Source organism: Manis javanica, chromosome 5 (genome assembly GCF_040802235.1).
Source record: "Manis javanica isolate MJ-LG chromosome 5, MJ_LKY, whole genome shotgun sequence".
Taxonomy (NCBI): domain Eukaryota; kingdom Metazoa; phylum Chordata; class Mammalia; order Pholidota; family Manidae; genus Manis; species Manis javanica.
Genome location: NC_133160.1, coordinates 69992868 through 70012955, shown reverse-complemented (window position 1 = coordinate 70012955; position 20088 = coordinate 69992868). Strand labels below are relative to the sequence as shown.

The 20088-nt window shown below is 37.7% G+C and overlaps 2 protein-coding genes across 3 annotated transcripts in view; one reads left to right on the top strand and one right to left on the bottom strand.

Annotated features, from left to right (window-relative positions):
* Nucleotides 1-19621, top strand: part of ADAD1 (adenosine deaminase domain containing 1) — a 183949-nt gene extending 164328 nt beyond the window's left edge. The window contains exons 13-14 of the transcript XR_012131588.1: nucleotides 18597-18774; nucleotides 19485-19621. The gene's annotated coding sequence lies outside the window, so the exon portion shown is untranslated. The remainder of the gene's footprint in view (nucleotides 1-18596; nucleotides 18775-19484) is intronic.
* On the bottom strand, nucleotides 12397-19689 carry IL21 (interleukin 21). 2 transcript variants are annotated; one of them, XM_017640151.3, is made up of 5 exons: nucleotides 19461-19689; nucleotides 19318-19353; nucleotides 14759-14914; nucleotides 12858-12935; nucleotides 12738-12761 (listed from the first exon to the last, which is right to left on the bottom strand). In XM_017640151.3, exons 1-5 carry the CDS (start codon nucleotides 19626-19628, stop codon nucleotides 12738-12740), a joined length of 462 nt encoding a protein of 153 aa, XP_017495640.1. In that variant the 5' UTR covers nucleotides 19629-19689. The 2 variants fall into 2 exon arrangements, with proteins under 2 accessions (XP_073093180.1, XP_017495640.1); XM_073237079.1 differs by having other exon boundaries at nucleotides 12397-12935.
* Between the last annotated feature and the right edge of the window lie 399 nt (nucleotides 19690-20088).

The following is a 20088-nucleotide window of genomic DNA, read 5'->3' as shown; positions in this document are numbered from 1 at the left end:
GGATTTTTTTTTCATTGCCCTGTGTCTTCCTTTGTTTCTGATGAGAAGTCAGACATCATTCTTATTGTCATTCCTCTTATACAACTCTGCCCTCCTCCAGGGCTTTTCAGAATTTTTATTTTATCTTTGGCTTAAACAGTTTAACTGTGATATGTGGTTTTCTTTGTGTTTATGCTGCATGATTGCTTCTAAGTTCCTTTGGTCTCCAAATTGATGTTTTTCACCCAATTTAGGGAAAATTTGGCCACTATTTCAATAGATATTTTGTTTGCTTCATTATCTTTCCTCTCCCTCTGGAATTCCAATTTCACATCTTAGACCAATAGATATAGTTTCATATGTCCACAAGATTCTGCTCATTCTTCAATTTTCTTTCTCTTTATTCTTCAAATGGGATAAGCTCATGTATTTGTCTCTAAATTCTGCAGTCTTCAACCTATTAAGCTCAGTAAGTGAATTTTTTACTTCTGATATTATATTTTTTGGTTTTATGATTTATATCACTTTTATAATTGCTATATCTCTACTGAAATTCTACTCTCTCATTATGACCATTTTTCCTTTTTGTCCTCAAACAATTTTGTAATAGTTGCTTTAAGATTATTTTCTGCTAGCACCTATATTTGGATTACCCTGGAGTCTATTTATCTTTAGTAATTTTTCTCCTAACATTTTCCTACTTTTTTGTATGTCTACTAAATATTTTACAGTGATATTTTATATAATATATTATAGAGGCTCTGTGTTCTGCTGTGTTCCTTTAGAGAATGCTGATATTTGTTACAGCAGACACCTAAATTACTGACTCATCATTTGAATTTGTGGAGGCTTGATTTTACCTTTTGTTAGGGAGAGTTTGTTTTGGTTTATTCTTAGGGTAAATCTGTGGTCTTTTAATATTGTCTTTACTGCTAAGGCATGGCCCCTTTGGAATTTCAATAGGAAGCCCAAAGTGTTTTCCAAGACCCTCTCACTTGATGGGAATTATATACTAACTCTGTCTCTATTAAATTGAGTATCAGCTGAAATCTCTGCTCAACCTGCCATGTAGTGCTATCTACTAATCTCCTTGAAGCCTTCTCTATGCATGCACAGTTCAGGGGCCACCCAAGAATTTGTGGCAGTATATATGGGAATTAGAGGCTTCCTACCTTTGGCCCCCTCCTTTGGGGTCTTTGCTCCCTCAATTCCCACCTACTCTCATACAGTAAACTATGCCTCCCAACAACTCAAAGGCTGAGGCCTTCTGAGTTCTGTTGCAACAAGGTAAAAGCTATATAAATGTAGCTCTCACTCAGTGTAGTTTCCTTCTTTTTAAAGAGTCAAGCGTCTCCACTTTTGCCTGCTTTTGATTTCAGTGAACTATAGTGGCTTTTCATATTTTTCAAGACTTATCATTGTAATCTATGGGAGTGTTGGTTAAATAAAAACTACTCTGCTGTCACCAGAACTAGAGTTTTCCCATTGTATTTTGGCTGATATTAACACATTCACCTATCACGGAAAGTGTTTTATTGTACTATAATTGTGAATTGAATTATATGTTTCTCCCACTAGACTTTAAGTTCTTTAGATATAATCTACTTATTCAGGTTCGTTAATGTCTATTACAGCATCTGTAACACTGGCTCAATAAATGTTAATAAACAAACCTAATAAAACTAACAAGTCTGATAATTAAGGGCAGGGAGCATCTCCTTCTTAGCAGCTCTCATGTGGAACATTGGTTTCTCAGGCCAGTCATTTGAAAAGCATTCTGAGAATTGCAGAAACAAATTACCTTCCTCTTTTCTCTAGCCTTGATGATTTTGTCAGTAGTTTATAGTGATGTCAATAATAAAAACCAGTCCTTTAACCATTAGTCCCAGATTATGGATTAACATGGTGAACAAGAAATAATGATACATTACTGCTTATTTTATTTTATTTTTTAAATGATTAAAATAAACCTCTGACTTGAAATAGCAGATGTGGTCTCTCATCACTCTTGTAGGTGGGAAGAGGAAGAAATAATAATATTCAGTCCAACCCAAAAGGATTCCTTGGCTCTGTGGAGCAGCAATAGATTCCAGATCAGAAAAAATGGAGGGTATGACCTCAGACTGTGCTGAGCGAAGCTATATTTTACAGAAAACAATGGTAAACTTTTGGAAGGAGGGACATGATCAGAAGCAGCTAAAAATGATGACTAAATTTATGTATTTAATTAAAGTGCTTCAACAACAAATCTTTTTTCAGTGGCAACCACTAGGAACATCTTTTGATTTATTAGGAAACTATGTAATTAAAATAAAATTTAATGAGGCCAAGGTTGTGGAAAAGTGCTTCCCACATGAACTATTTATTATGAGAGAAATTCCCTAGGTAGGATGAGGTGCTTGGGAATTCAGCACTGAGTAATTGTCACTGATGGCAAAAAAAGTCTGAAAACAAGTTTCTGCATTGTCAAACATGTAAACATTTTACAAGGCAGTTTCCTGTGCCTTATTTCATTTTATCTCTGTGAACAATTTATGATGTTAGAGGTACTTGAATTATTAGTTATTTCACAGGTAAGGAAATCTGTAGTGTGTTTCTGGCTTCATTCTAAACTAATGATAAAGGATACAATGTTTTGGTTAAAGGACCCCTAAAAATGACTCCACATAGATTAAGGTTACACTGCTGGGAGCCCGTGGCCAGGCATTCTGCCTGTTTAAGGATCCTGTGAGGTCTCTGCTCAGCTGTTTGTGTGAGAGCCGGACAATAGCTAACATACCAGAGCAGGTTTCAAACTCCCCTGTTCTTATTCACAGTGTGTCTGTAGGTCCAGGAAAAAACGGTTTTCCTGATCTGGAGCCTCCTCTTAGGAATTATCTCAGTGGTGAAAATCTTTGCAAAGTCCAGGACTCAAGAGCTGAGAAAATCTTTCAGAGTTTATGCACTTGCTTTTCGTTAGATGTGGAGTGACAAGGTCCTGACATTTTCAAATTTGATTTGTCTGTATATATTTGCTTTGTTTCGATAGGTGGCAGCATGTACTCTCCTTTGAAAGCTATCTTTTTAAAAGGACATAATGCACTAAAAAACTTCCGTTGGGAAATTAAGAGGTACTAATAATAGTAAAGGCAAATAGTAAATACCCGCCGTGACCCATCACAAATATGTTGCTCCTGGTCAACAACTGAAGTGATTCTACAGGTTTTGATCCACCAATAATAGCTTTAGAACAAAAGTTGTAGTATTACACTCTATTTTGAATTCTGATGCTATTTAGTGCTCCCTCTCAGGAACTCTTGGTGCACTGGAAAAGCTCTGCCAGACAACATGGTGCACTGCCACACCCAGCATTCCACGAATGATCCTGTTTCCGTCCAGGCCACACCCTTCCCTTCTCCACTGTCCTGTGACCAGCTCCAAACTTTTCTCGCTTTTCAGGATCAATTTATCAATCAACAGATATAAATATTTTAATTCCATTCATAATGGCATTTCTCTAAGAGACCCTCCAAAGAATGGTTGTTTTTAGTTGAGTCAAAAAAAAAAAAAAATGAGAGGCTTACTAGAAGCTTAGAATTCATCCACTGCCTTGTATTCTAAGAACATATATATCCTTAACAGGGAAAATCCATTCTGTTTGTGGCATGGGAGTAATAACTGCCCTGGGACAGGGATGGATTGGTAAAGATGGGTGGCAGGTCCTCCTGGTATGGAGAGCTGGGGGTGACTGGGGGTGCACAACAGTAGTGTCATATTCTTGCACTTGAGCGCTCACTTCTTGTGACACAGATATGTTTACCTCTATAACTCGGCTCTTTTAGGTTAAAATTTAATTAAACTGTGGTTCCTCCAAAATGAAGTAATCTCTATAAAAATACATATAGTAAATATATATAATTACATATATACAAATATATCTTAACTTTCCTGGAACTTCCTCTATTTTGAAAATAAAATTAATCTTGACCTATGCTTTCTTATTTTAAAAATAAATGTTTAAAAGGAAAAAAGATCACTCTTACAGCAGACGCATCTGGTGCCTGCCGAGATACCTTTGGATCCTTTTTATCAGCTCCGTGAGCACATCCCATCCGTGCATTTTGAGCGTATTCAGGATACTCAGAGGATGCCCCTGGAACACTGGAGCAGCCCCACTTTGTCCTCACAGTTCCACAGATGTAACGGGTAGCCGTGGGAGTACAAAAGCCCAGACCTTTTGCTTCCAGGCAGTATGAAAAACTCTGAGGTGTAATCTATGCTCCAGGGTGCCCTGCAGGATCAGGCTGATCCCAGGCTTTGAATTTACACTCCGGCCTGGAATTCCCCCTTCCTGATTCTGCCTTTCCCAATACCTTCCTGGTTTCTCTGGGAGCATTTCCTTAGTAAACCATTTGCCCTGGAATCCTTGACTGAGGCTACTCCTGGGAAACCCAACCAAGGATAGTTACTGGTTTTCTTCTATCTCTCTTTCTCTCACTCATTCTTTCTTTTTTTCTTTTGTAAGTTAGATTTAGGAAATTGCTTGAATTAAGATTATAAAAGGAAAAACACACAGCAACACAGTTTTCTTCTCTGAATTGACCATCTTTCAGCCTAATAGGAAGATATAACATGATCACAGTTAGTTTTAAAACACCATTTTCAAGTGTTATTTTTTTAGTTTCCACAACCTAGAATCTTGCTTTGTGGCCATCGCTGGGTTCTTCTTTCACTGTCCTGCCTTTTGTCACTTAGCCAACTGTGTTCCTCTCCCCAGCCTTCTCCAACTTTTGCATTTCTAGGAGTGCCATGCATTGTTCATCTGATTGACAGGATTTCTTTAAAGCACCCTTTTTTCTATAATTTATTTTTTAATAATTAAATACTGACTTTGTTGAATTATACACAGAAAAGAATGGTATAAATCATAAGTGTACAGCTCAATAAATACTTCCTCCAAGGTCAAGAAATATACCAAAAGTACCCCCTTCATATTCTCCCTCCATGACTATCTCATTCTCCTTCTCAAGGATGACCACCATCAGCCTTCTAATAGTATCTATTAGCTTTACCAACTTTGGAACTTTATATAAATGGAATAATAAAATATACATTCTTTTGTGTCCAGCATCTTTTGTTCAACACTATATTTATGAGATCCAGCCATGTAGCTATTGTTCATTTATTGCCGAATTAAATTCTATTATACGATTCTTCTGCAATATGTTATTCTTCTTTGAAACAACTAATTAATCCTATTCAAAAGATCCCAAATTATCTTTCTTTTATAAAGAATAAGCACATCTTTGGGATGCTATCATTGTTGTTAGGGTCTCAGAGGGAATTAAATTATTGCAAAGGAAGTGACCTAGAAAAATTACATTAATGTACTCATAATTTTGTAATACACGTCGTCTCTCTCCCGCCATAGTGTGCCACCATTGCCTTGAGTCACTCAGTGGTTTTCAGTCCTAACTACACACTAGAATCACTGGGAAAGTTTTAAAAACACTGATGCACAAGCCCTCAGACATTCTGATTGTATTTCAATTAAATACCCAGTAGTATTTTTTATAAGCTCCCCAGGTGCCTATAATGCATGTCAGGGCTGAGAACCAGCTGCCACTTTGTTGGCACTTGTTAGGTAATTCAGTGAACTGAAGTCCATTTCAACACTGTAACTCAAAGGGCTCTCTCAGACGTTTTTGTAATCATATGCCTGCTGCTAACCTTTCTATTATTCCTCATTTAACCTCACTGGAAGCAAGAAAAGTTTCCATTGAATGTAAGTTTTCATCTTATTTAAAACTGCTCTCATCTGCCCCACGCATGCTCCACCTAGTATCTTTCTCTGTGCTTCTCCACAGCATTTCTCCACAATACTTCACCATTTCATTCAGAATGAGTGAATAAAGGAAAGCTAAAGAAAATGAGAAAAATAAAATAATTTGTAAGATGCAAGGAAGCCTTCTTGCATGAGGGTAGAGAAATACATCTTTAGAGACTCAAACAGATGTATGGATGCTTTGGATTTTCTAACTTTGTAAGGGGAGAAGTGATATCCTATGGAAAAGTTTTTATTGTATGATTGGAAAACATCACAATGTTTTATCTACCAGTAAAATAACTCTTGACAACAAAAACCCAGAAAATTTCCTTAGAAACATACTTTTGCTAAAATGTAATGCTAAGTGGGGTCATATTTCCATTATTTTCTTCCAAATTTCGGATTCCTAAAGGCCAATTTAAAAAAAATAAGCATGAGGTGTGGTTACATCTGATATGAGGATGAGGGAAAATTTGAAAAAGATACAAGATACCTTGAGATCAGGGAGAAACTTAAGGGAAAAAACCCCAATAGTACACAACTTGCATAGTGAAGAAAAGGCAAACTATTAAATTAAAAACCTGTAGGAGAACTCTAGTGCCAGCCATCACAGAACTCAAGTCATTCTATAAATTTTTAATGATATCTTTCTATGTTCAAGGCATTGTTCTAGGTGCCAGATATATAGCAGTGAATAAAACAGACAAAACCTCTGCCCACATTGAGTTTATATTCTAATGGGAGACAGGGACAATAAACACATAAATTATTATAATACATATATTGAGAATGCTAAGTGCTATGGAGAAAAATAAGGCAAAGATGTTCGGTGGGGGTATTGCAATTTCAAATAGGGTGCTAGTCAGAGAAGACCTGGTGGAAAAGATGACAGCTGAACAAGGACATGAAAGAGGCAACAGAAGGGACCATGTGGATGTTTGGCAGAAGAGCATTCCAAACGGAAGGCACAGAGGTGTGAATGCCTTAGGTGGGGGTGTTCCTGGAGTACTGGGGAAAGGAAAAAGTGTCCACATGGCTAGAGTTGAGTAAGAAGAGTGAAAATGAGGCTAGAAAGCTGAAGGGTGGGTAAGGGACGTGGCTCTTGTTGTAGGATGCAGGCTTTACCATGAAAGAGATGGAAGCTACTGGAAGATTTTGAGCTATTTGGTGATATAACCTGATTAGTTTTTTAAATGATTGTTCAGATTGTGCAGACAGATTTGGTGAGGATCAAGGACAAGAGCAGGAAGTCCATTTAGGAAAGTATCTCGATCATCTGAGTGAGAGGCTATGATGGCCTTAAACCAAGTGGGAGCTGGAGACGGTGCCGAGTGTTTGGATGCTAGAGATATTTTGAAAACAGAGTTGACCTGCCTTGCTGATATTTGGATTCAATGTGTAAGAGAAAGAGAGATGTCAAGGAAAATTTCAATCTATAATTATGTATTTTGTGCTTAGTTCAATTCAATTTTGTAAACATTTATTTTCTGCTGTATGTTATCTACTATATATGAGGCACTGTACTAGCAGATGCAGTTATATCTGCCAGGAGGCTTATGGTCTGGAAAGGGAAATAGGCATATAAATCTCTAAATTTATGTACACCACATTAAATCCAATCATCAAAGTATGCTCAAGTTCTAAAAGTGGGGAGAGATTAACACTGCCACACAGAGAGTGTAAGATGGAGATGGAAGTCCTTCTAAAGAAAGTGATGACTAAATTGAATATTGATGGATGCATGAGGATTTTTCTGGGTGTTAAGGAGGAGGTAGAGGAGTAATATTCCAGGGACAGGTTACTACAAGTGCAAAGGCACTAAGGAATGTAACAACATGTGTGTCTAGGGAGCTAGGAGCAGATTGGATTAGCTAGAATGTGAAGTTCAAAGTGAGGAGAGGCTGGGAGCTGAGAGGAGCAGATGATAAAGGTTCTTACATTATCTGCTTCAGGCTTTATTCTGAAGAAAAGCCGGTGAAAATTTTTATATTAGGGAAAGTTGTGATCAGACTTAAGTTTTAAAAAATATCACTCTAGTGGCCATGCAGAGAGAGACTGGAAAGAGAAGGCAAGAAGCTAGACACCCAGTTGAAAGTTACTGCAACCATTGCTGCAAGCTTGAATTAAGGTGACGGCAGAGGGAGTAGAAAAGAAAGGATGAATTTAAGACATAGAAATAGTAAGGCCCAACAACCAGCTGAGAGAGGGCAGAGTCTGGAGGTTGGGAGATGTGTTCCTTCAATTAAGATTAGGGGACACTGGAACACAGAGAAGGTCATGGAAGTAGGAAAAAGTGGTATTATTCAGCCATAAGAAGAAAACAAATCCTACCATTTGCAACAACATGGATGGAGCTAGAGGGTATTATGTATGCTCAGTGAAATAACCCAGGCAGAGAAAGACAAGTGCCAAATGATTTCACTCATCTGTAGAGCATAAGAACAAAGCAAAAACTGAAGGAACAAAACAGCAGCAGACTCACAGAACCCAAGAATGGACTAACAGTTACCAAAGGGAAAGGGACTGGGGAGGGTGGGTGGGTAGAGCAGGAAAAGGGGAATAAGGGGCATTACAATTAATACACATAATGCAGAGGGGTGGGGCATGGGGAAGGCAGTATAGCACAGAGAAGACAAACAGTGACTGTAGCATCTTTTTACGCTGATGGACAGTGACTGTAATGGGGTATGTGTATGTGGTGGGGACTTGATAATGGGGGGAGTCTAGTAACCACAATGTTGCCCATGTGATTTTATATTAATGATACCCCAAAAAATGATGTTATCAGTTTTGGCATGTTGAGGTGAAGGGTCTGGGAAATGAAGATGGAAATCTCCAGGGAGAAGGTGGCTGTATGGGCCTGGGAATTAGCAGAGAGGTCTAACCTCTATGTATAGATGTGGGAATCTACAACGTACAAGGGGATATTTAAAACAAGAACTCATTTGATTATTGAGGGAAAAGTTTAAAGTGAGAGGGTGGCCCAGGACAGAGCCCTCAGGAACATCCACTTGTAAGGATAAGACACCAGAAAGCAAGCCAACAACTGACCCCGAGAATGTGTGGCCAGAGAGGTAAGGCAGGAAGCAGGGGCGCCGGGCCTCCAAGGAGAAAGAAGGAAGGAAAAGGCAGAGAGTGATTATAGGCAGCAAAAACCATGATGAGATCAAGTAGGACAGGGCCTTAGACACATTTGTGAGCAGGGTAATTTGGGGTCCATTGTTGAACACAGAAAGGGCAATTTTAATGCTAGAGTGATAGGTTGTAGGATGGGTAAAAATCAGATTATAGTGATTTGATGAGTAGATGGGAATTGAGGGAGTGTAGACATATGTATGGACGACTCTTTCAATGAGCTTGTTTGTGAATACTCAAGTCTCTCTCTTCCACATGAGGTGAGACTGTGCCTGGACTAACCTATGGACTGGAATGATGGAGGCAGATGTTGAAAGAAGATGAGTGTTCAGAGCTGAGAATGAAGCAGTAAAATGACTCCAGTAAGCCAGATAGGGGGTTCAAAAGGGTCCCCAAAGGTAAGGAGCCAGAGCCAGTGTCTGAAGGGGAGTTGGGGGACCAATAATAGAATAGCCAGGTAAAAAGTCTGTAGGCAGGTACTTGAGAAGGATGAGACTGTGTGTTGCTGGGTCTGCAGTTAAAGGAACTGATCAGGGGCCCAGGCTCAGTCGGGGAGGGAGGGAATGTAATAAACTGACAGAATGGCAAAGGGTGAAGGCCCGACTGTTGTGATGGGTCTCAGGACAGATGTAGTAGAAGTAGGGCAGTTTGAGAACTAAGAGACTAGGTGGTGGTGGTTTTCTACATGTAAACATTTCAGACAGAGAATGGCTCAACAAAGTCTGGCTCATGGCTGTGGGAGTGGGCTGATGAAGGGGTAAAGGATGCAGGTGTTTGAGACTGTGGTAATCAAGTTCTAGGAAGTGGAAGTGTTGGTGGAATCCTCCTCACAGGCATTGAAGTTACCCAGGATGATAACGGAAGCTGGATTCAAGGGAAAGACTATGCCTAAGTCTGCAGTGAAGATGGAGGAATGGCCAGCATGACAGACAGAAAAGCTAGATGGGATAAACTTCAAAGCAGGAAACAGTTTTGTACATGTAATGGGCATTGGGAAGGATATCTTTAACTCCTCCTGGACTTGCCATACTTGTGAAAGGCCTGTGAAGGAAGTGGTGTCTTAGATGTAGGGACAGGAAATGGAAAGTTCCATTTCAGCAGAAGTATTTAGGGAAAGAAGGTCATCTTTACCATATACATGTAAAAGCTTTATGCTCCCAGAAACTTAGGATCATCTTTTATTTTCTGCCAAGACTATTGAATTAAGGGTTTCCAGGGAATCACAGAAGACAGTTGTTCTGACTGGGTAGTATTTAATATGATCAGGTCTTAAATAGAAGCCACAAACATAAACATTTAAAACCAAATATATAATAAATAATCATTAAGTTATAAAGTACATAGTTCAAATTAAAACTAAATTCTCAGATGCAAATGTAAATACAACAGAGCAATAATATAGAATAATAATGCTACAATTTTATATGTTTCCAAAGAAGACACTTTCAGCTAAAATAGTAAAAATCATCATTAATTTTCCCAGAACTCCCATGACCTACAGCAATGTTTTCCTTCCCTCTTTCCTTTTTTTTTTTTTGGATGGGAGGAATATTTTCCTTGTTCCTACAGTAAGTGTTGCTACAAATACTATTGAAATAATGTTGAGCAAGTGAACATCAGATTCAGTAGAAATATTTGCTCAGAAATATGGTCAGATGTTTCTACAAGAGTATCCAGAACTGTAGAGGCTGATAGACAAATAAACCTCTAAAAAAAGGCAGCATAGACCTTAGAGTTTAAGTTCCAACACCCTCATTCTACAGCTAAGGAAATGGAAACCTAAGTAATTTCAGCAAGTGACCATGGTTTCACAGCCAGCAAGATGTCAAGATTTCTCCTGTCTCACCATCCATAGGTAAAGAGTAATGTTTATGGGTTAGCCTTACATCCCTTTTGAGGGCTGGTTAACTCTTGAACACAGAGCAACAAGGATGGAGATGTTCAAGTCTCACTTCTTCATCTTCTTTATCCCGAGGCATTACTCCTCTTGGGGTGCTGGCAGGATCTTCACCTGAATCTTTAAACTCAATTTAGTGAAGGCTTTTAGCCAAGAGCCCGTTAAGTTATTTTTACTTTCAAGGTAGAATCTCTGCTCAAAAGGATTAGAACAGATACTTTTAACAGTAATTACACCAAAATAAATACATTATTTTAAATATAAAATCACAGTGTCAAAGATGTCAATAGCTATAAAGCCAGAAACAAGAAGTACAGACTCCATCTCTCACAAGTCAACTTTGTGCCTTTTCCACTTTGATCCCAACAGGCGGGGCTGGCACCATTTCATACTTAGGTGGGTTTTAGATGTATATTACCATCATTATGCACATATTTACACGATTCCTTTATAAGAACATTTAAAAAATTTTAAACAGAATACCTTGTTTCTGATGACAAAACATCTCATGGAGATTGGATGAAATAACTGGTTACTAACATACCTTTGAGAACTATGAATTTACCTGCTTTTAAAATGCTTATAAGTAGATAATTTTTCTTCTCAGAGCATACCATATCACCCATCTCACATCCTCTTGCACACTCACAGCCATTGTAACAATAAGAGATTCTCAAATAGCTTATAAAGTTCTAGCAAAAATTTTATTTTTCTAGAGTTTTTAGCTTCATATTTAAATAAACTCTGCTGGAGTTCATATGAAATGGCAGAGCAGGTTGTTTAATTTTACTGCCCAAGATTGAAAGATTAGAATGTTTATACAAAAGTTTTGTTTTCTATTAGGACAGGATTCCTGGCCTATTGATTTGTCTCCTGATTTTGATTTGATATAAGTGATTGAATTTGCTATATGCAAAGCACACAAACATAAAATGCCTGTCATTTTAAAAAGAAGAAAGACAAGAAAGGAAGAAAGAAAGGAGACAGACATTTGGAGTTAATAGCTTGCTTCCATACAATCACTATAAAAATTTGAGATGAGAGCTACAAGACTTTTTTAAAACTCTGTTTTGTTCCAGAAGACCACCAAATATGTGTCTCTCTATAGATTTTAATTGCCATTTCCACAAGATTAAAATGTTAGCTTATAAGGGGACTTGAGGTGCATAGGTACTGTTAAACCACTTAAAGAAAAAAAGGCTAAAAGAGTTATTCCATAAATACATCCATAGCTATAATATTTAAATATTTGTATAAAGCCCAATAAAGAAGTAAGGCTTTTGTAACCATCTGGTAAATCTATCCCCTTGTTGCATAAATAAATTATATATTTATATGTTAGATATCCTGAGATAAAAAGTAAACTCTTCAGATGTACATTTTTAAGCAGAGTTTTCATATCCTGGAAAGAATAAAGGTTTCAACATTTGACTCTATGCCTCTGTATTTTTCACCTTGAATGAAGGCACATAACCTTTGAGTTACTATCATCAGAGACCTCATTCTTATCATAATCTAGGTCAAGATTAATACAAGATCAATAAATTTCCAAGCTGTGTTTTTGGTTAAAAAATTTAAACTTCTCTCCCAACCAAGAAATGTCATAGTTGGGCAGTAAGATAAAGTAAAAACTTTAGAAGTCACAGAAATCCGTAACAATAGAAATTAGACTCTTAATTGAGTAGAGGATTTTTTTCAAGTTAACTAAACACAAAGCATGTAGATCAAAATAACTGTTACATAGTAATTTGGGGGAAATAATCCTGACTTTGAACACTTATCTGAGTTTTTTTCCCCTCACTAATATGTTGTACTCCTCCACTTGGAATACCAAGAAGTGAGGTTCACTACTGTGTTAGAGTATGTAATATAGTGTCCAGCTTCAGTTAGCGCCTCAGGAACCTTCATATCCCATCTGTTCTAGGAGAGTTGCTGATGAATCATCTGTGGAAATAGTACACCATGAGTAACCTAAACATAAAAAGCAATTTGTATAAATAAAGCTTAAATAGAAAATAGAATGTAATTTAAGTTAGATACCTTTTGGATTAGTGATTTCAGTCTTTCTAGGAATTCTCTGGGTGGTTTTTTCTCATAAGAATCACATGAAGGGCATGTCTAGAGATCAATGAAAAAGTAATATTGTTCTTTAAAACTTTGCCTGTTTAATAAAATGTTTATTAGACATTTTTCCCCTTAGAAACATAAATCATGTTCACTGAAACAATTTGAGAAGTGTATAAAATTGCTCAGAAAATAACAGTGGGAAAAATAATCACTTGTAATCCCTCTGCAGAGATACAACCACTGCAATGTGTTGATGTATATCCTCCCAATAATTTTTCTTCTTTGCATTTATGTTGTTTACAGTGATTGATTAGTAATTTGCCTGTTTTACACTTAACATATCAGTAGCATTCTGTATGTATTAAATATTCTTTCAAAATATGATATGTAGGGATTGCTTTACATTCAACATAGGCTCAATGACATTACAAAAAAATATCAATTTTTGGACACAGATAACTCATAAGTTTTCACTATTATATACAATGCTGCAAATAATATCTCTGAATAATTTTTCATATACACCTTTGTTCATTTCACTTGATAAATTTCTAGAACTAGTAAATTAAAGGGATTAAGAAATTTTAAGGCTTTTGATGTGCATTGTAAAAAAAAGTTTTACCTTTACTTGTGTAAAGCATTCTTGGGTATATTATTTTAAATTTTAATTGGAAAAAAGTAGTATTTCCTTACTTTAACTTGCATTTATTTGATTACAGGGAGATCAAACAATTTTTCCCATGTGTATTGCCTGCTTTTATTTCTTTAAAAAATATTCTTGGGTTTATCCTTAATCCTCTCCAGAAACCAAACCCCAGTTACTGCTATATTTAGCATCACTAATGCCAGTTTGATGTGGTGAAAGCATTTGACTGAAAGGTAGAAAATGTAAGTTCTAGTTCTCATTCTGCCACATATTATGTGTGGGGCTTGGGACAAGTCTCTTAACCTCTTTAGAGATCACTTTCCCCATCTATCAAATGAAGGTGGGAAACAGTATGGCTAAGTTCAGTGGCTGCGCTACCACTGCAGGAGCCTTTGCTATTGGTTTCAAAGACATGCTCAGCTCCTGTATTTCTGAGGACAGCTTTTGAAGGATGCTTTTTACATTACAACCTGGGAAAGCAATCAAAGGAAATAAAAATCATTTTTATAATATATGAATATTTCATTTGACTCATATGAAAAGTTCTTTGGAGGAGAGAGAACTAATTTTTTAAAAATGAGAAGTAATTTATCTTACATGTTTATCCACACTGGCTTTAACTGGTGCTTGAATTACTCTTGAAACTAACAGCATTGCTCTTGAGTTGGCATAAGAGGAGATATGCAGGAGGAAGCCAGGTCCCCAAAACCTAGGGACTATTGAAATTCCCCAGTCAGATAATGGGGTCTTCCTATTTGAATGTAGTACTGACTTTGTGATTGTACAGGACAGTGATGTTCTTTAAGAAAGGAAGGTTTGAGATTTGTCCTGGTCTTTTGTAGGCTCTTTTCTTGTAAGAAAACTAGGATCTAGCTCCTGTTAATAAGAATACAAGTTATATGTGACCGCATAATGAGAGGCAAATATTTCTTAACTCCTAAGTCACAATTGGATTCTCTGCCTAATGAGTTCCTCACCTGGGAAACAAGACTAATTTATTCCAGTTCCCAGGGACTGTCAGCAAATTCTAATAGGGTTCTGGGCATTTTCAAGTCTGTGGACTTAAAAGAGATAACTGCACCTCACAAAATACACCCTATTTGATAAGGTATAACTGGAAGGAAGGCACTGGAGGCTCTGGTTACTGTGTGTGTGTGTGTGTGTGATGTAACGTTAAGAGCTGTACTTTAGCAGTGCAATTACGATAGATGGCAAATGACAATCTTACCAGTCTATGTTTCTGTCTTCTCTCTTCATTTGAGGGAGGTAGTTTCCTCTTCAACTGTTTAGTTAATATATGGATGGTCTTTTCACTGTCTCCTGTATTTGCTGACTTCAGTTGGACCTTCTGAAAACATGAAAAGGCTGACTGCTCACAGTGTCTCTGAAAGAGAAATAATTTGTATGTGTATTTGTGCATGTTATTCGGAAAGTAAAAATGTCCTCCCCAGTCCTCTTTTTCTACTTCTATTAGTGCCTAGAATTACATTCTTTAAAGCAGATGAATGAAGAATGATTTCACATCCTACTTAATCTTTGGACTGATGACGAGGAGGCACCTGCAATGTAAAATCTCCCATCTTTGGGAAGAGAGGACATTTCTCTGCCTCACAGACAAGAGGAAGAAGTCCCACATTTTCACAGTTCTTTATTCCTAACACCATCTTGAGGCCTGGGTGGTGGCTAGGATCTTGGTGTTTTGTAAGGGAGAGTTTCCTTTGGTTTTTGAACATATTTTCTGATTTATGAGGCTTTAAAATGTACACTGTGGCTGGTGGCAGCTTTGGGTGAGTTATGCTGTACTCCGATTAAGACTCTTTTTGGTTTGTTTTTGTTTCTGTCTATGATGTATGTAGGAGTATCTGTAGTGACATGTCTTGAGCAGCATCTTATCCTGTACAACACCTGAGATAATATCTTGTTGCTAGTGAATGCTCAGTATTTGTGGAGTTGACAAATGAAGTAAGTTAAAGCCACTCCTTTGGAGAAAAGAAGTACCTACCTCTGATGGCATATTCTACATCTAAGATTCAATATACCTGTCATAAACTATGCATGACTTTTCTAAAACCCTATTTATACTCTCAGGTCAGTTAGGGTGAATCAAGCAGTTGCAGAACAGAATTTGAGACTTGCCCAACCAATGAGAGGGAACATCGTCCCTTTGGAAGTAAAATTAGTGTCTCAGAGAATGGAGAAGTGGACCGAATGAGGATCAAACACTTGCCTCCTGTTTTAATCAAATAACTGTTGACTAGTGAATAAGTCAATATTGTAGACATTGAACTGAAAATGAAATGAAATTTATTGGAAGGACAAAACTTATACTGGCTTGTTGAAAATATTTTAAGGCTGATCTAAGAACTTATATATATCCAAGTTATTTTTTTCCTTCAGCAAATGTGTGTATAGGTGTTATCTCTCCCACACAAAGTTGTGTATCTTCATTTCACTACTGTACTTGGAAGTCACTACCTATAAGCAGAAATCTCCATCCCTCTCAATCCCTACAAGGGCAGCCCCGTGTACAGAGTATTACTGAGTCTTCACATGGACAGTCAAATGAAAGTAGCATTTGGCCTGCTTTGCATTTTCCAGCCCATATGCTTACCCAATATGAATGTTGATTAATAACATGCATCTTTAAGACACTACCCATCAGGTTTGCTTTGCATACATAGCCACAAGCCGAGAACCAGCTTATCTGGTTTCCTTGTATCACAGCAGTTCGCCTCGCATAAGGGCAAGGTAGTGTCCTTTCCATATGTTTGCCAAAATGCTTATTTAATAGAAACTACTTATAAATGTTAATTATAGCACTTTTTTTTCCTTGAAAACCACATGATCATGTTTGTTGAAGTTTTTTTCTTTTCTCTTCTTTTTGACCACAACCGGCTTAAGTTACTGGAAAAAAATAATATTCATATTTAAAGAGGTAAATTTTCCAGCTGAAACTGAAAATGCTAACTGCTTCATCCGTGATGATCTGAGAAACCAGCATTTCTCACAGAGGCCCATTTTGCTGAGTTAACATTTACGTGACTATGTTGAAAGAAAATTAGGTTCCAAAGAAGTAGAGGGGCCCTACCAAATCAACTCCCATAGGGTAATATTGCCAGGAAGGGTCAAGACCAGTGATGAAAGACTTCCCACCAGAGAAGCCTTTCCAAAAGCCTCTGGGCTGCACCTGGGCACAATGCCCATGGTGGGGCTGTGCTGTCTTTCCTGCCCCACTTTGTTCACCTGTGTCAATAGACAATGATATTTTGCTTTGCACTTTCTGCAAGCAGCAGAGTTCTCCCAGGCAATGTATGGTCCAGGACAAATAACTGCTGGATTTGGTTTCAGATGCACATGCAAGGCAGCCTCAGAGAGGAAAAGAAGTGGAGGAGCTGTCCTGCTAACTGCCTTCAGGATGTGTTGAGAAGGGGAGTGGAGAGATCAGCCTTAATTCAGGCAGCCACAGAGGCCCTGTCACTCACTGGGTTTACCGGATGACCCCAAGTTCATGTGTAGTACCACCACACGGGAGCATAGCCCTTGCTTTCTTTTGCTGTGCCTTGGTGACCACAGACTGAGGGCAAGGCTTGTTTGCCTCATCCTTTAATACATGAAAACACAAAGAGATATCTGTCCTACTTAAGATTTGCAGAATAGAGGGAGCAGTAAGGAAGTCAAAAGCAAGAGTAACAAACCACCCCTCTCTTTAGCCAGAGAACACCCAAGTGTTGCTTCTGCAAAGAGGTGCACTTAGCTTTGTTATTTTGCAATTGTATATTTGAAAATATTTGCCTCCTCACAGCTCATTTTAACCTACTTACTTCCCCCCAACCCTACCCCGCCCTGCCCAAAGCCAGGGCCATCCACATTAAGTAGTCTTGCTAATTGGGCAAGATTACTTTTACCCTTCACACAAACTATGTTAGTGTCAGGGTTTCCCAACAACAGCACTGTTGGCATTTGGGGCTGGGTAATTCTTTATTGTTGGGACTGTTCTGTGCATTCTAGAATGTTTAGCAGTATCCCTGGCTCTACCTACTAGCTGCCAGTAGAAACTACCCCATACACACAACTGTGACAACCAAAAATTTCTCCAGACATTGCCAAATGTCCTCAAGGGGCAAAACATTCACTAGTGGGGACAAGGGAAGAGCCCCTGGTTATATGATTAGAAGGAGAGAGGAAGATGCCTGGCAAGGTCAGTTAGAGATCTTAGATAATCACTATTTGTCAACATTTATATGCAATATTTAAGTGAGTTTATTTCCATTAAACTTTAGAATCTTTTACATCACCTATAGACCCTGCTTTGATGCTAGCCCTGAAAAACTTGATATAACACTGCTGTGGCCTTGAACCATTTCTTCCCTTCTGAGTTTGTCTGCCAGCATAGCTTAAAGATCCTAGTTACACCATTACTCACTTGTATCATAACCAGTATTGTTTGATCAGATTGTCAGATAGATACAGTGACACTGAGGCAAAATCCTGTCATCATGATGTAAGATAAAAAGTACATCTATCTTTAACAAAACGTATAAAGGAGGCACCCACTGGATCAGCTCAAGTTAGAAAATAGGAAATCTTTCTTCTTATTTTGCAAGTTATAAACTGCAGTTAGGAAACTCCAGAAGAACTCTAACCACAACAGTTCAATGAAGTACATGAGATGCTGAGAAATGAATGTATTAAATGAGGTAATTAGGACATTAAGAAAATATTCTTAATTATTGGAAAAAGTTCTTTCCAATAAGCTGAATGTGCTACTTTCATTTTAGATGCTGCTTATTAGAAAAGGATTAGTAAATGAGAGTGATGAGGTTCAGAGCTAGAGAGTGAATTTTAAAGAAAAGCTGTAGTTGTGACTCATTCACTTTCTAAACTTTTACATGCAGTCATTTACGATAATTGTTTTCTTTGCAATGTATCTTCTTCAGTAACCACTCTGTAGTGTCCTAATTACTGGTAGTACTTTTATAGTTATTCTAATTTATGCAGTTAAAGATCTGTGGCAATGAAAACATTTCCCCAATTGTGCTTATATCCTCTGGGTACCCAACCTGTAGACTATAGTGAAATTATCAAGGAAAAGATCAGCACCCAGCACTCTTGAACTATATGCTAGGCCTCTTCTTCCTGGGACCTAATGGATTTAAACGGCTTGAGAGAATGGAATAAGTTGTTGAAAATGGTCCTTTCGAAAGACTTCACCGAAGGCCAAAGATGAGACTCACTGAAGCCAAGGTATATGGGAGTTATATTCTAAGGACAGCCTTGATTTCCACCCTACCATTCCTCTATGCTGTTGTTCCGGTAATCTATTCTTTCTTTCTTTTTTTTTTTAATTCCTTCCTTCCTTCTTTTCTTTCTTTCTTTCCTGCTTTCTTGTTATTTTCAATTGAAAAAAGGTGAATTCCACTTCTTATGATGTGTCTTTATTTCTTAGATAGGTTTACAACAGGGCTCAAGAACTTTCATGCTCAAGGGCTCTTGAAATATAATTAGTTGGTTTTTGTTCAGAAAATTATCATAGTATAGTTTTATTTTCCCCTTTTGTTATTCTATCGCAGCAATAGCACTTGGGGGTACTCAGAGATATTTGGAGATAAAATGTAGTGTCTTATGGATTGGCTTGTTGCCATGAATATGTGACCAAAAGAGAAATAACAATTTTACTAATTGTTAAACCCCCATATTCATTGAAATTAAGTATCTTCCTAAATAATTATGTTATTGTCTTTCTTAATTGGATTTAAAAACATATCAAATAAATTCAACTAGTCTTACCTTTACATCTTCTGGAGCTGGCAGAAGATCAGGGTCCTAGAGCAAAAGAAAATAAGTTCTGGGTTATTTTTATAAGTCAAAATCTCCTTTTATATGCATTGAAGAATATTACTTAAATTTTGCTGTGACATGTATGGCCTTACCAAGTCATTCACATAATTTTTCAGCTGATCAACAATATCTATAAGTTGACGCAATCTAATCAAGAAGCGATCTTGCCCTTGGAAGGTGGATTTATGGGCCACTGTCCCCAAGAAGATGAACATCAGGCAGATGACTATCTTCTCCATGTTGCCAGGACTGGATCTCATAAGTGCCAGTAGAGCAAGACCTTGGTCTCAGTTTTCACTTCAATTTGACTGTGAACAGCCTGTCAGCAAAGCTACCTATTTATTCATCCTTCAGGGAGAGGTAAAGCCCTCCCATTGCAGCCTGGAAATCTTTGTAAAATGGATGAATGTGAGTAACTTTTTTCTTTTCCACTGGCTAGGTATACGTGTGTATGTGCTAATGCGTGGGGGCAGGGATGGATGGAGTCAACGAAATGTGCCCCATCTGCATCTTTGACAGGAAAAAGAGAGAAATGGGTGAATTCCAATTTTCAGCATGAATCAAGAAGTATGCATGGTAAACAGTAGGTATTACAAGACTTCAAACAAGTAAACAAAAACACTTTGATCTCTCTTTGCCTCCCCTAGCATCTTACCTGTTCCCTCTGACAGTCATAAGGGCACTTCAATAATGAGTAAAGTGGCAGCATGTGCTTTCTTA